Source organism: Hypanus sabinus, chromosome 18, assembly GCF_030144855.1.
Source record: "Hypanus sabinus isolate sHypSab1 chromosome 18, sHypSab1.hap1, whole genome shotgun sequence".
NCBI classification, from domain to species: domain Eukaryota; kingdom Metazoa; phylum Chordata; class Chondrichthyes; order Myliobatiformes; family Dasyatidae; genus Hypanus; species Hypanus sabinus.
This window is the reverse complement of record NC_082723.1, coordinates 71,947,543-71,964,502: the sequence shown is the minus strand read 5'-3', so window position 1 is coordinate 71,964,502 and position 16,960 is coordinate 71,947,543. Positions and strand designations below refer to the sequence as shown.

Below are 16,960 nucleotides of genomic sequence, written 5' to 3'. Positions count from 1 at the left end.
CAAAGCATCAACTTGCCCCCTACCACTTATTTCAGCAAAAAGCATTAACACCCTCGACCAAGCAACAGGAAAGTCCCAAAAGGGAGAACGTGACAATTATACATGCCACAAGCTCTCTCTCCCCAACAAGGGATAGAGAGGTGTTGGGTCTTTTCCACAGTGGGAAAGGAGACCAAGAGAACAACTTGCTGATTATGACATTACAGTCTGCTGTGATGCTTTCAAATAGAGAGATGGAAAGACAGGGACACAGCCAGACAGAGAAAGAGAGGGATGCAGAAAGACAGCGACACAGAGACATGGGGGGGGGGTGGGGGAGAAGAGATGTGAGGGGAGAGACCAGGGGAGACGGGGAGACAGAGGCACATCGCCCAAGTACAGAGGCCTCCACAGAACTACGAGATTAAAGCTTCCATTGTTCACCAATTAAGCAACAAGGGAGATTGAAGCACCCGCTGCCTGCCTCTTTATCACCGTTGAGATTGCTCTGCTACAGAGAGGGGAGAATGCCTTTTTATCATTGGTGAGATCTCTCTACAAGGAGAGGGGAGACTGCCTTTTTATCGCTGGTGTGATCTCTCTACAAGGAGGGGGAGACTGCCTTTTTATCGCTGGTGTGATCTCTCTGCACAGAGACTGCTTTTTTATCGCTGTTGCGATCACTCTGTACGGAGAGGGGAGACTGGTTTCTGTTGCTGGGGAAATCGCTCTGCACGGAGAGGGGAGACTACCTTTTTAATGACTGGCGAGATCACTCTGCTACGGAGAGGGAGAATGTTGCCCAGGTTTTCTGTGCTTTAGATGTGGACTTGAACTGCAGACTTTTTTCAGTCCCATGGTTTTTTTGCATTCTGTGTTTTTCACCCCATCTTTCTAGCTTTTTTGTGTGGGGAAGGAGTCGATATGCCTGTTCCATTTTTGTTTGTTTTTTGTGCAGAGAGGAAGGATTTGGGGGTTGATTATTGTGCTGCCTTTTTTTTTGGTTTCATGGCTACCCAGAGAAGAATTTCAGAGTTGCATGGTCTGATAATAAATGAACATTTGAACCTTTTTTTGAACAAAATAGTCATAAAACCTTTACAGGTTCAGTAATAGGCTCCAGGGAGGGAACCTGCCAACCTTTATCAGGGAAACATTTGCTACAATCTGTTCCGTCTATGTTCCTCATAATTTTGTACAGCTTTATCATGCCTCCCATTGGTCTTCTCAGCTCCAAGTAAAAAAATGACTAAATTCATAAGTGAGAAACTCCTTCCTAGACAACATGCTGGTGAATCTTCAACACACAACCACACTCACTTCTCAAAAAGTGGAGAAAGAAATAATTTGGGTGGGATGGTAGCATGAGTTGTCGTTCCTCTCCTCATCAGCGACAACCTTATCAGTTCTTTAGCATTTGTCTGCTTTTTATGAAGCTGAGTTGTTAGCTCGATACTCAATCCAGCGCAGATGGAAAGCATGCAAGGAGCTGGCCAGAGTCGAACCAGGGACCATTTGCCTCGTATCTGGTGTGGACGCCACTGCACCCCCCACTGGCAAACACACAAGTGAGTGAGGCCCTCACTAGTTGGGCCCGACCCTGGATGCAGCACCCCAGCCAAGGCAGAACGATATGGAGAGCTAGCTGGTGCCCATCCAGCAGGCTCCTCCTCTCTGTGCAGCTGATGAATCCAAAGAACTGCAGAGACTGATACAGCTTGACATCAGTGACGACACAGGAGTCACCAGTCAGCAATGAACTCAACACAGGCAATCTAGCTCCGGTATTTTCCTCTGGGTTTACTCCTGAAGCCTTCTCCAAGGCAGCAAAGGTTTGAGAATGGAACACGCACAACTCGCTGGAGCAACTCAGCAGGTCGGGCAGCATCCGTGGAAATGAACAGTCAACTTTTGGGGCCGAGACCCTTCGTCAGGACTGAAGAGGGAGAGGGCAGGGGCCCTATAAAGAAGGTGGGGGGAGGATGGGAAGGAGAAGGCTGGTAGGTGCCAGGTGAAAAACCAGTAAGAGGACAGATCAAGGGGTGGGGCAGAGGAAAGTAGTAGGAGGTGATAGGCAGCTGGAGGAGGAGGCAGAGTGAAACTGGGATGGGGGAAGGGAGGGGGAGGGAATTACCGTAAGTTGGAGAATTCGCTGTTCATGCCAAGGGGCTGGAGAATACCCAGATGGTCTATGAGGTGTTGCTCCTCCAACCTGAGTTTGGCCTCATCATGGCAGTAGAGGAGGCCATGTATGGACATATCCAAATGGGAATGTGAAGCAGAGTTGGTGGAAGAAAGAGGACATATGAGATGTTTCCCTTCTCCCAGATGAGCTGCAAAGCCCCATCTGCCTGAAGTGACTGGTTTTAAGGTGCCAGTAACCCAACTTTGCCCCTTCTCCTATCAGTAAAAACTGCCCCGCCGGGATTAGTAGCTGAATAAAAAGTGAAGGCCAGGAGCTGGACTTGGTTGCCTGAAGCTATTCAAGATGCGCGCTGTAGGGAGCATTTAATTCGTAGTTTGAGGAGCTTCCCCACCGAACTCAACCCCTCCATGCATGGCCTGAGGTTCTTCCCCACACAGCCACAGGTGGCATCGAGTTTCAGCCTGATATGGCAACACCAATGCCTTTGAACAGAAAATTCAAAGTAGTGGGTTGGGCCCAGTACACCAAAGGGGAAAGCCTTGCCCACATCGAACAAACTACATGAAACGCTGTCATGGGAAAGCAGCGTCCATCATCAGAGATCCTCACCACCCAGGCCATGCTCTCTTCTCAGGTAGAAAGTACAAGAGCTTCAGGACTAGGTTCAAGAAGAGTTACTACCCCTCAACCATCAGGCTTTTGAATAGAAGGTGATAACTAAACTCATTTGCCCCATCGATGAAATGTTCCTACAACTAATGATCTCACTTTTAACAACAATCACATTATCTCATGTTCTCGTTATATATTGCCATTTACTTATGTTTGCATTTGCAGTTTGTTGTCTTCTGCACTCTGGTTGATCTTTGAGTATGTCTCAGGGTTATATATGGTGACATTTGAAAGTGTAGTCCTCAGCACGTCTTCCTGCTGTGCGGAATGTGCCAACTGGTACCATCCCCTTACACACCTCTCGCTGTGCTGGAAGACCCAACACGTATTGGGGGTCCTACACCAAACTGATGACCTTCCAGTAACATTGGATGCCTGCCTCAGTGTTTGTCCCTTGGAAGCAGCAGTCAGTGGATGAGAGAGCTGTCTTTTTACTGAACTGGGTCTGTCTCCATAACCTCTTAGTGAATCCAGAGTTGCCAAATGGTGGGGGACTGCTTCTTCCCTATCTCAGTCACTCCAAGGCAGTGTGCACTGGGATGGTACTTCACCTGTCCGGGAAGGATCTGACTGGCAGGGTCTAGTCCCTCTTCCTGCCAGCCAAGCAAGGTCTCAGTGCATGGTGAAGAGTCCTGAAATGAGGCGCCCTGCCGGATGATTTGGACTGTTTGGTTAAGGGAAGCACCAACGACAGGCTGTTTTATGCTCAACACGTACAACACGCTGGAGGAATTCAGCAGATCGGGCAGCATCCGTGGAAACAACATGTTTCATGCTGACCACTGCCAGATAGATGAGTTTCAGAATACAGAACAGTGCAGGCCCTTTGGCCCAGGATGCTGTGCCTATCTTTTAATCTACTCCAAGGTTAATCTAACCCTTCCCTCCCACAAAGATTTCCAAGTTTCTTTAAACCAAGTGTTTGTCTAAGAGGCTCTTAAATGTCCCTCATGTCTTTGCCTCTACCGCCACACCTAGCAGAACGTCCCATACACTCATTACTCTTCATGTGAAAAATACCACCCTCAGACACCCCCTATAATTCCCTCCAATCATCTTAAAAATATGCCTCCCACATTAGCTCTTTGCACCCAGGAAAAAAAGTTTCTGGTTGCCCACTATATACACAGTACCATGCGAAGGTCTTAGGTACCCTAGCTATAAATACTATATGTGCCTAAGACTTTTGCACAATACTGTAGTAATTTTATGTATTGCTACAACACAAAAAAACCCCACAAATTTTATGATATGCGAGTGACGATAATTCTATTATGGGTCTGTGGACTGAGGGAGGGAAGGGGGAAGGGAGAGGGGAATCATGGTTGGGAAAGTGGGAAGAGAGAGGGTAATTGTTTGGAATCAAATGACCTTGCCTGGATTCTCAGGGCTGGGTGTGTCTACACCTGCAACACACCCTTTGCCACTGGCACACCTTTTCTGCCACAGGTCCCACACTCTCCTGCAGTACTCCACCCTCGCTATTCTCAACATCCTTTCTTTCCGCCAAATTTACAAACTTGCTCTCTGCTCCACATTGATAAAGACAGTACTGTGCAAAAGCCTTAGGCACCTTAGCAATATATATACCTAAGACTTTTGCACAAGTGCTCTATGCCCCTTGGAAAACTTTTACATGCATGGTCACCACATTCAGTAGTGTCACTCTATAAGTTGTTTTTATACCATAGCACCACTGCCACTCTTGGCCTCCTGGAGTGATACACCTTACATAAGCATTGGAATTGTATTGTGAATAGGAATCTAGTGAAGGATGCCATTTTTGGTCTCCATCACTCCTATGAACCAGAATCAAGTTAATCACCAGCTTATGTTGTGAAATTTGTTGTTTTTGCAGCAGCAGTACAATACACAATTGAAAAAATGTGAATGACAGTAAATATACATACATATAATAGTTAAATTAAATAGAAATAAAAAAAGTAGTGATGTAGTGTTCATGGGTTCATTGTCCAACCAGAAATCGGATGGCAGAGGAGAGGAAGCTGTTTCTAAGTCATTGAGCATGTGCCCTCAGGTGCCTGTACCTCTTTGTTAAAGGTAGGTAGCAATAAGAACAAAACATGACCTGGGTGATGGATGCCACCCTTTTGGGGCATCGCTCTTTGAAGATGTCCTGGATATTACGGAGGCTAGTGCCCACGATAGAGCTGACTATGTTTACAATGCTTTGCAGCTTACTTCAATTCTGTGCATTAGTCCCCACATAGAGATGCAGCCAGTTAGAATCCTCTCATTGGTACAAATGTAGAAATTTGCAAGTGTCTATGGTGACATAGCAAATCTCCTCAAACTCCTGATGAGATATAGTTGCTGTCGTGCCTTCTTGGGAGCTGCATTGATATGTTGGGTTCAGGATAGATACTCACATATTGACATCCAGGAACCTGAAGTTGCTCACTCTTTCTACTTCTAATCCCTCAGTGAGGACTGGTGAGGGTTCCCGTCTGAAATCTGTTTCTGAAATCCATAATCAGTTCTTTGGTTTTACTGATGCTGAGTGCAAGTTTGTTGGTGCAACACCGCTCAACCAGCTGACATATCTTGTCACCACCAGAAATTCTTCCAACAATACTTGTATTGTCAGCAAATATGTAGATGACATTTGAGCTGTGCCTAGCCACACAGTCATGGGTGTACAGTGGCATGCAAAAGTTTGGGCACCCCGGTCAGAATTTCTGTTACTGTGAGTAGTTGAGTAGAAGATGAACTGATCTCCAAAACTCATGAAGTTAAAGATGAAACATTCTTTTCAACATTTTAAGCAAGATTAATGTATTATTTTTGTTTTGTACAATTTTAGAGTGAAAAAAGGAGCACAATGCAAAAATTTGGGGACCAATAGAGATTTGAGCTCTCAGATAACTTTACCAAGGTCTCAGACCTTAATTAGCTTGTTAGGGCTATGGCTTGTTCATGATCATCATTAGGAAAGGCCAAGTTATGCAAATTTCAAAGCTTTATAAATACTCTGACTCCTCAAATCTTGTCCCAACAATCAATAGCCATGGGCTCCTCTGAGCAGCTGCCTAGCACTCTGAAAATTAAAATAGCTGATGCCCACAAAGCAGGAGGAGGCTATAAGAAGATAGAAAAGTGTTTTCAGGTAGCCGTTTCCTCAGTTCGTAATGTAATTAAGTAATGGCAGTTAACAGGAACAGTGGAGGTCAAGTTGAGGTCTGGAAGACCAAGAAAACTTTCCAAGAGAACTGCTTGTAGGATTGTTAGAAAGGCAAATCAAAACCCCCGTTTGACTGCAAAAGACCTTCAGGAAGATTTAGCAGACGCTGGAGTGGTGGTGCACTGCTCTACCGTGCTGCGACACCTGCACAAATACGGCCTTCATAGAAGAGTCATCAGAAGAAAACCTTTCCTGCGTCCTGACCACAAAATTCAGCATCAGTTTGCAAAGGAACATCCAAACAAGCCTGATGCATTTTGGAAACAAGTCCTGTAGACTGATGAAGTTAAAATAGAACTTTTTGGCCGCAATGAGCAAAGGTATGTTTGGAGAAAAAAAAAGAGTGCAGAATTTCATAAAAAGAACACCTCTCCAACTATTAAGCACGGGGGTTGATCGATCATGCTTTGGGCTTGTGTTGCAGCCAGTGGCACTGGGAACATTTCACCAGTAGAGGGAAGAATGAATTCAATTAAATACCAGCAAATTCTGGAAGCAAACATCACACAGTCTGTTAAAAAGCTGAAGATGAAAAGAGGATGGCTTCTACAACAGGATAATGATCCTAAACACACCTCAAAATCCACAATAGACTACCTCAAGAGGTGCATGCTGAAGGTTTTGCCATGGCCTTCACAGTCCCCCAACCTAAACATCATCGAAAATCTGTGGATAGACTTCAAAAGAGCAGTACATGCAAGACGGCCCAAGAATCTCACAGAACTAGAAGCCTTTTGCAAGGAAGAATGGGTGAAAATCCCCCATGAATTGAAAGACTCTTAGCTGGCTACAGAAAGCGTTTACAAGCTGTGATACTTGCCAAAGGGGGTGTTACTAAGTACTGACCATGCAGGGTGCCCAAACTTTTGCTTCAGGCCCTTTTCCCTTTTTGTTATTTTGAAACTGTAAAAGATGGAAATAAAAAAGTAATCTTGCTTAAAATATTAAAGAAATGTGTCATCTTTAACTTCATGCCTTTTGGAAATCAGGTCATCTTTTACTCGCTTAGCTATTCACAGTAACAGAAATTTTGACCAGGGATGCCCAAACTTTTGCATGCCACTATATGTTGCTCTAGCAACTTACATTCCTGCAAACCTCTAAAAGAACTCCATCACTTTAATGGGCCAGGTTAGTGAGAGTGTACATCCAGAGGCATCCAATTGAGGACACAAAGACTTTATTATTGATCACAGGCACAGACATTTGTTATCTCAATGGTGACTAACCTTGTAAATATTCTTTGATCTTGTCCTTTAGCCCCTCAGATACAGTGTTATTCCGTTCACAAATAACCTAAGAGCAAAATAGAAATGATCAAACCAGAGACAGACAATGAAATTAACGCTGAGCATTACTTTAGGAGCAAAACAAAACCTGGAACCTTACCTCCACAGGAGTAAACCCATATGCATTCTTTGAGGCTTTGCAGATCTCAGGATGAGAGCATAATACATTAACCACCTCCGCATGCCCAAACTTGCAGGCAAAGTGTAATGGCGTGTCAAAGCCCTGAAAATAAGACCAGAGAATGCTTGCAAGTTTACTTCCAATATTTGTTTGTGGAATGTGGATATTAGTGCTAACATTATTCTTCATCTTAAACTGACAAAAATGTGTCTACAATCACACATTAGTAAAGTTGGCAGATTTCTACCTTCAAGGTCACTACTGAACTAGTTAAAGTTTTATGACTATCTGGTAGTTCTGTGGTTACATATCATTAACTTACTGCCCATTACGTTGCTGGGATTTAGGGCAGCAATGAAGGTCCTCCGTCTCTGGTGGTGTTCAGGGCTTTCACCACTGTTCAGTAGCTTCCTCTTGGTTTCACTACTATCAGTCTCGCAAGTCCTGGTGCAGACTCATGACGTAGAAGGATACGTCATTGCCATTTCCATTACAACTTTGTTTGACCAGTCAGGGTTGTTAGCCCTGAGCTGAACCCTTGAACCTGGAGGACAGGTGAACCACTCTTAGTCTGGCATGGGTGACCCTTCCAAAAGCTCTCTGGGTCACTGAGTACACAAGCGCCTAAAGCCTGCAACAAGGTTATGGGCCTCTTGGAGGTCCTACCGTTCAGCTTTGGATTTACTTAATAACTTGATGGTGCCATGGTGGAACCTGGAAGCACGTCTCAGTAGGTTAACCACTATGAAACAGCATTCTTGCATATTCAAAACCTGGAAGTGAGTGTGGCTGATCAATAAATCCATTTTCAGTTTACAATATTTTTTGATTATTGATTTTAAATGGCTTTGTAGGATGAGCTATAGCTTTTCGTTTAGTTAACTGAGCCAGTGTAGAACATTCCCCTGAGCATATTTACATATAAGTGTGAACATGACAATTTGCTGTAAGGATGCAATTAATAGTGGGAAGACCCTTTTCTCCAGCTCTTAGGGTGAATGAAGGTGCATCCAAAATGGTGTCAGATTGGGAACTCTTGGAACTTGATGTAATAACACCCTCACCACTCAGGAAGAAGGTACAGAAGCTGTAAGTCCCACACTACCAGATTCTTATTATCCCTCAACCATCAGGCTCTTGAACCAAAGGGGATAACTTCACTCACCCCCACCACTGAATGTTCCCACAACTTATAGACTCAACTTTCAAGGACTCTTCATCTTATGTTCTCGACATTTAATGCTTATTTATTTATTATTATTATTTCCCCTTTGTATTTTTGTACAGTTTACTTTCACAGTTGGTGCGGTCTTTCGTTGATTCTATTATGGATTTATTGAGTATGCCCATAAGGAAATGAACCTCAAGGTTGCATATGGTGACATATGCATTTTGGTAATGAACTTACTTTGAACAAAGAGGCAGAGGCATGAAACGTCGAGGAGAACTTGGAAAGAAAGAAGCTCCAATGACAACACTGCTCTTTCCTATCCCATAAGTTTATGAAGTTGAAGGGCGTATCTAAGTGAGCTTGGTGAATGCATTGCTGAATAATATTGTGCAGCCATATTGTAGGGCATTGATCAAGACTACTTTTTCCTCATTGGTATACAGCACTTTTTACTATGATATGACTCAATCCCCCAAAGCTAGAACTCTTCCAATCCATGGAAAGGTGCCTGTAATATTTGTCTGGACAGAGTCAAATTTGACCATAAGGTACAATAGGTAGATTGCTAACAGTCCGGGAGCTTGGTGATATACAGCAGTTGAAAAATGACACACTTGGGAAAAATTTTAAGTATGAATGACCTTAAATTAATTATATCTACTATTTTGGGAATTCAGAAAAAAAAAGAAAATTTGCTTTAAACAAAGCTGTACAAGATCCAACCCTACGTTCCCATAAAGAGAGGAGGCAATGGGTAGGGCCGTCCAGCAAGGCTCTGGTGAAGCTGTATCAGACAATCCCCTGTACAGTGAATACAACAGATTACAGAAACACCGATGGACAAGGAAGACAGGAAACCAATGGTCTGTGCTCCCCTGGGAGCTAAGGGCCCCCAAGGAAAAGAAAACTGTACATGATGCTTCTTCATTTAGTAAAGATTATCATTACCCAAGACATTTTTATGTTCTGATGGTAATGTCAATAGTCTTTTGTAATTAAATGAACATAGAGGTTTATATAATTAGTTCCAAAATTGACATTTAATTCAGGGTTCACCAGGTAATCTGTGGACAGACAGAATCTGTGGACCTGTCAGTCCCACGACCACTACCATCTGGAAGGACGAGAACAGCAGATACCTGGGAACACCACCACTTGGAAATCCCCCTCCAAGACTCTCCCCATCTTGAAAACATATCGCCGTTTCTTCATTGTCGCTGGGTCAAAATCATGGAATTCCCTCCCAAACAGCACTGTGGGTGTACCTACACCTCAGGGACTGCAGCGGTTCAAGAAGGCAGCTCATCACCACCTTCTCAAGGGCAACTAAGTATGGGCAATAAACGCTGGCTTAGCTGGCAACGCCCACGTTCTGTAAATGAATAAATAAAAAAGACTTGGGCACGGCAGGAAGTTCTTGCTTTTCATTTATGTTAATATCCGTAACCCAGATAAAGAAGATTTACTAACACAAATAAGAATGCTAAACCAGGAGGCTGCAGGACATTGACAGCTTAGCAAGGTGGACACATGGCTGCCTGGTACACTTTGACACAAAGGTATGAAAAGAATACATTTCAGGTCCAGGTTTAGGTGGCAAATCCTTTATGTTTGGGTGGCAGGATGCACAAACGTCTCTACCAAAGGAGAATCAGGTGCTTCCTTTCAGGCTGCTACATCAGGTACAAGAGCCTCAGGACTCACGTCGCCAGGTTCAATATCAGGCTCTTGAACAAAATAGAGTAACTTGCCCATCTATTGAGATGCTCACACAACCAATGAAGTCACTTTATTTGTCTTATTTCATGTTCTCGTTATTTATAACTATTTATTTATATTTGCAATTACCAGTTCGTTGCCTTCTGCACTCTGGCTGATCTTTCATTGATCCTGTTATAGTTACTATTCTACAGATTTACTGAGTATGCCCACAGGAAAATGAATCTCAGTGTTGCATGTAGCGGCATATGTACTCTGATAATAAACTTTACTTTGAACTAACTCAGCATGACTACAAGATTGCATTGGAAGTAAAAGTCTTTTAGCGTTTAACTCAACTTTTAAGAGCCAATGCTCCCAATTCAATGAAAACAAATTTAATCAGCCAGTGATTTCATTAATTAATATTCATTAATTACAATCAAAGAGGCTTTTGAAAACCATTCATTAAGAGCAGCTGTAATACCAACCCGTTTATCAGGTGTGTTGAGATAAAGGTCAACGATGTATTTGATGCGTTTTTGCAGCATAACTTCATCATCATCTGGATACATAAGGAGCATAAATTCAGGACTCTCCAACGTCTCCAGCAGAAGCTGACAAATTTGTGGCTGATTCTCTTTGGCAGCCACATGCATAGCATTGTACCGACAACCTTCCTGCAATTTACAGAGAATCATTCGGTTACCATCAAGAATCATTTTTTTCTTTCCCCCGCCATGCTTATAGGTATCATCTTACGGGTCACTGCAACATCTCCTTTCCCAGTACCATCTCAAATATACACCCTTTCCAAACCCAGGTCTTATCTGAGTATGCAGATACTGAAGAAACTTCTGAGCAGCCATCATCCTAAATTATACAAACTTGGCACCTTTGCTTCAAAACCTTATCTCTTTCTCAGGCATGCACACATTGCTACAGAGCTATGGAAAATGTTTCACATTACCCCTGCCTCCCATCCAGAAAACGAGAGACTGAAAAGTGAATCAACATCCTGAAGGAAAAGCCTTCCCTTCTTACACAACATTCAGTAAACTCCATTAATTGGCAGATAGGCACTGGTGGTCCTCAAGAGGACCACAACCTTGTTGTAGGGTTTGGAGGCTTGCGTGCCTCAATGACCAGAGTGCTTTGTTGTCTGGAGTCAGGGTCTTGTGCTTTGCTCTTGGTGCAGTCACCCATGCTAAACAGGTCAAAGAGTAGAGGCCAGAATAAGGGTGATCCACTGGTTCTTCAGGTTTGGGGGTTCAGTTCAGGGCTAACAACCATGACTGGGTCAAACAAAACTGTAATGGAAACAGCAATGAGGAATCCTTCTATATCTGTGTGAGATGTATTACGCACCAGCAGCAATAGATATGAAATTGAGTCAGGTTTTTATAAATAAACAACGAAATTTATTAGCCTTTACTCAAAAACATTGAAAAGTAAACAAATGACTAACTTAAACAGAAGTTAACAGTGTTATGCATATATAGTTATCAAACCGTCGAATTTAAGAGACAATTCTTAGCAGATCTTACTCAACCACAGTCTTAAGATGGTAATTTAATAAGTCCATATGATTCATAAAGTAAGTGAGAAGAGACTTCCCGAACTAGCGATGAGTGATTCTTGAAAAAAAAGGCAAAATTGCTGATACAGATCCCACCCTAGAAATGCCTTTTCCGAAGGGATCACAAAGAATAAGATATCTATCTCTAAATAACTGACCTTTTGCCAGAGGTGGTTCAGACATTGTACATATATATCATATAATCATATATATCACAAAATCTCCACACTGTATTTATCTGGGATATACACTTAAAGAAAAGAGTGGAAAGAAAAAACAAGCAAAAGGAAAGAACTATGTACAAGTAGGGAGTGATCTTTTTTTTACAACAGATTCATTGATTTGTGAGAATAAAATCAGGCCTATGAGGCATTATGTAGTTAAACCATTTTCCCAGTATGAATTAAATTGTTCCGGATTATGATTAACAAATGCTGTTATCTTCTCCTTTTGTAAATGTCCATTGTAATTTCCATCCATGTATATAAAATTGGGCTCTCCTGTGATAACCATTTCCTAGTAAGAGTCTTTTTACCACCAACAGTATATTCATTAAATATTTATCTCTTTTCAACCATTCTTGAGGTATATATCCAAAATATATGGTCTTACTCTCTAAGGGTATTTCACATTTAAAGATGTCTTGTAGGGCATTGTGTATCCCCCTCCAATAGTTTTTGATAACAGGGCAGTCCCAAAAAATATGATAATGATTTGCATTTTGATTTCCACAATTTCTCCAGCAAACAGGGAGGTTACCATCACAATGGGATTTCAGAGAGGGTGTAATAAAATATCTTATCAAGTTTTTCCATCCAAACCCCCTCCATTTCTGTGAATTGGTACACTTCCATTGATATCTCCATATTGTTGTGCATTCTTCCTCAGATATAATTATCCCTCCTTCCTTCTCCCATTTTGTTTTAATGTATGAAGTCAAATGTGTTTTAAGATTTGACAACTCCTTATACATGCTCGAAATGATTCTAATACGTTATCTGAATTATATGCTTTTCTAAAGAGCTCTATCAAGCATGCATTTGCCTTGGTTACATTTTTAAGTGTCTTATTAACATATTGTTGCATCTGTAAATACCGATAAAAATCTTGTTTTGCTAATAAGTGTTTCTCTTTAAGCATTTCAAAACTGAACAGTGTTCCTTCTTTCATTATGTTGCAAAGAGCTGTCCAATCCTTAAATCTAGCATCCAATTTATTTGGTGTAAAATCAGAGTCATGTGCACATCATTTAAGAATTGCAATATCTCCCTCTAGATTATATTCTTTTATAGTAGTTTTCCATATTTTAAGAGTCAATTTCACCCAAGGGTTATCAATAGTATTTATGTACCTTTGCAGGTTGTTATCAGCCAAAATTGCTTGTATGGGGATGGGAAGTACCCGCTCCTCAATGTTTTTCCATTGAGTGTCATATGATGGGTTGCACCAACATATCACAGCTCTCAACTGTGCGCAAGATAATAATCTCTAAGGCAAGCCCCATCCCCCGCTTTTCCTTTGCTAATTGCAAAGTTTTGAGACGAATTCTAGGCCTTTTACCCTGCCAAATATACCTTGATAGCATCTTGTTCCATTCATTGAATTGATTTTGATTAATCTCTATTGGTAGGGTCTGAAAGAGAGGTAACAGTCTGGGCAATATATTCATTTTAATAGACTCAATCCTTGAACTGAGACTGAAAAAACGGTATCAGGCTCCATCTTGCCACATCTTCCTTAATTTTTTTATATAGAGGCTGATAATTACATTCTGATAACTTTGCCAAATCTTTTGGCCTAATGATGCCCGAATATTTGAAAGACTCTATGTGCCATGCCCAGGGGTATCGACTTTCAATTTCTCTTGGTGGGCTATAGTAATATGAATGTAATTGGGTTTTATCTATGTTGATCTTGTATCCTGATAATTGACCATATTGTTCAAAGGATTGCATCAATTTAGGTAAAGAGTATGTTGGTTGCCCTAGATAGATCAAAATATCATCTGCATAACAAGCCAATTTATGCTCTGTCCCTTTAATAGTAATTCCCCTGATATCTTCATTTCGTCTGATGTATTGAGCTAATGGTTCCAGACATAACGCAAAGAGTAGTGGTGACCATGCACAACCCTGTCTTGTGCCCCTTTCTAGGGTAAGACTATTTGATAAATATCCATTGATTTTAATCCTAGCAGTAGGATTGTCATATAGTGTCTGTATAGTTTTAATAAATGTCTTGGAAACCAAATCTATGTAAAACTCTATAAAGAAAATTCCAATGAACTGAATCAAATGCTTTTTCAGCATCCACGCTTATCAGTATTGCTTCGATTTTATTTTTTTGTATATGATCCATAACGTGAAGTGTCCTTCGTATATTGTCGAGTCTGGCGTTGTCATATAAAACCTGTCTGATCATTACATATCAGTATGGGTAGAAACTCCTCTAACCATTTGGCCATAATGGAGGTAAATAACCTATAATCTACATTAAGAACGGATATTGGTCTAAATGACCCGCATTCTATTTTATCCTTGACTTCTTTCGGTATAGCTGAGATTATCGCTTCCTTCCAACTGGGTGGCATTTGTGCCTTTTTTAGAGCCCAGTTCAGTGTGGGGAATAAAACAGGAATTAACTCATTTTTAAATTCTTTGTACCACTCTGCCATATACCCATCTGATCCTAGCGACTTGTTCAATTTAAGCCTACTAATTGCAGCTTTTAATCCAACTTCAGTTATGTCAGCAGTCATCCTTCTATTCTGTTCTTCGCTTGAAGTGGGTAACTCTAGAGAATTCAAGAAGGTGTCAATTTGGGTTGTGCTTCCCCCTGGAACTTTGGAATATAGTGTTTTGTAAAACACTTCAAAAGCTTCTTGAATTTCACTTAGCTTATTTTTTATCATTTTCGTTCTTGGGTCCCTAATTCTATGAATTGTATTTTCTGCTATCTTCTTTTTCAGTTTCCATGCCAGTATTTTCATAGGTTTTGATCCACTTTCATAATGTCTGTTTCAGAAACATTAAGTTTTTCCTGATCTCTTGCATAGCCAAATTATTTATTTCATTCCTAATTCTTTTAATTTCCCCGATGTATCCTGTGCCAAATTCAATGTGTTTTTCTCTAGTTCCTTCAGCCTATTTTGTAATTCCTCTAATGTTTTATTCCTTATTTTTTTTCTTATATAAAGATATTGCTATAATTTTCCCTCTTAAGACTGCCTTCAGAGTATCCCATAAAACGGGAGTTGAAACCTCTCCATTATCATTAAATTCTAAGTAGAGACCAATTTCTTTTTTAATTTGTTCCTTAAAGTACGGATCATTGTGTAGACTTGAATTTAGTTTCCAAATAGTATTCTTTGGTTGTAGGTCAAAATCAACAGATAAATGTATAGGTGAAATGGTCACTTACATCTATTGTCCCAATTCCACAGGTGTTTATTTTGTCTTTGTCTTTTCCAAATGTTATGAAATAGTCTATTCTTGTATATACAGAATGTGGAGCAGAATAATAAGCGTAATCCCTTCTGTCAGGGAAAAGGTCCCTCCATATATCAATTAAATCAACATCCTCAAAAAGCGTATTAACTTTCTTATGTAAAGATTTTGTTTCATAGGTTTTTCTACTGGAGGAGTCTAAGTTTGGTTGTAATTGTAAAGTTAAGTCTCCCCCATATATCAGGAGACCTTCTGTTTCTGTTACCATAATATCAGTAATTTTCTGAAAGAAACCAATACCACTTCCCAGGGGTGCGTATATATTCAATAGAGTAACTGAATTGCCATCTATATTCCCCCTTACCAGAATATATCTGCCTTCTTTATCTCCCATTTCGAATATTTTTTCAAAATTTAGCTTACTTGAGATAAGAATAGCAACTCCTCTCCTATGCCCTGATTTATATGAGGAGAAAAACAGATTAGTGAAGCCTTTAGTTTTTTATGCTCATTATCACTTAAATGAGTTTCCTGTAAATATATTACATGGGCTTGTTCTTTTTTCATTTTGGATAAAATTCTCTTAAATTTGATTGGATTTAATAGCCCATTTACATTAAAAGAAATGAATTTTACCTTGTCCTTAGCCATCTGTATTTATCTGTCAACGTATCATTGAAATTAGAATAAAACTTAATCGATCTACTCCCTGAAAAAATAAGAACCAAGAAACTCAAACAATAACAAAAATGGCAACGAATGTGTGATTCTGAGGTCTCTAGCAAATGACCCTGCGTTGAGCTAGAGGAAATGTCTAGCTGTGGAGGATAACCCCTCCTACTTGTGAGTTGAGGGCCCCCCATTGCAGTATTCATAAAAGTCAGTGAACAAATCCATTACACAGAAAAGATTTCCCTGTGTACTCCTATATATACATACACACACAAATATATATATATATATATATATATACACACACACACACACACACATATATATTCTCATTTTGGTGGGGAAAAAGGAGTAAGTGGCGAATAAAGAATAACAACTAAGTAATATAAAATCAACATTATAATAAGAATTTCTCGAGATAGGTATATCACCATGTACTTTTGCTTCTGTTTAGCTTCTCAACATTTTAAAAGTTAGCCAAACCTTATGGTTCTTCTGAAGGGGGTGAGGACTGTCTTTGGGAAACTCCCAGTCTCTTCCTGATATGTTTCTCTCGGCCTCCTCCCGTCTCCTGCCTTCTCGTTTCTCGCACTATTTCCAAGGCCGAGTGGGACAGTTTATCAGCCAGGCTTTCTTTCGATTTGGTCATGCTGACGGGCAACCCTCTGGCCTTCATGTCTGTCATCGCCTCTTCCACTGTCTGGTACAACTGTGTCCCGTTGTCATAAAACACTCGAAGTTTAGCAGAGTACAGAGTTTGAAATCTAATCTTATTTTGCTTTAATACTCGTTTTACTTCGGAGTATTCTTTGCATTTCTGGAGGACCGCCGGGGGGGGGGGGGGGGGGGGGGGAATCTTGGTCGAAATATATTCATTTATCCTCTAAAAAGACTCTCTTCTTACACCAGGCCCTTCGTAGAATCTCCGCCTTGGTGCTGTGCCGAAGGAATTTAATTATAATTGATCGTGGCTTTCTATCCCCGG

General features: G+C 41.0%; 1 protein-coding gene across 3 annotated transcripts in view; it reads right to left on the bottom strand.

The window, feature by feature from the left end:
* The window catches only part of ankle2 (ankyrin repeat and LEM domain containing 2), a 98,943-nt gene that overhangs the window by 29,722 nt on the left and 52,261 nt on the right, over positions 1 to 16,960 (bottom strand). For all 3 annotated transcript variants that reach the window (XM_059994640.1, XM_059994641.1, XM_059994642.1), the window contains exons 5-7: positions 10,770 to 10,958; positions 7,389 to 7,511; positions 7,229 to 7,295 (exon numbers count right to left, since the gene is read on the bottom strand). In XM_059994640.1, the coding sequence (XP_059850623.1) occupies positions 7,229 to 7,295; positions 7,389 to 7,511; positions 10,770 to 10,958 (379 nt within the window). The remainder of the gene's footprint in view (positions 1 to 7,228; positions 7,296 to 7,388; positions 7,512 to 10,769; positions 10,959 to 16,960) is intronic.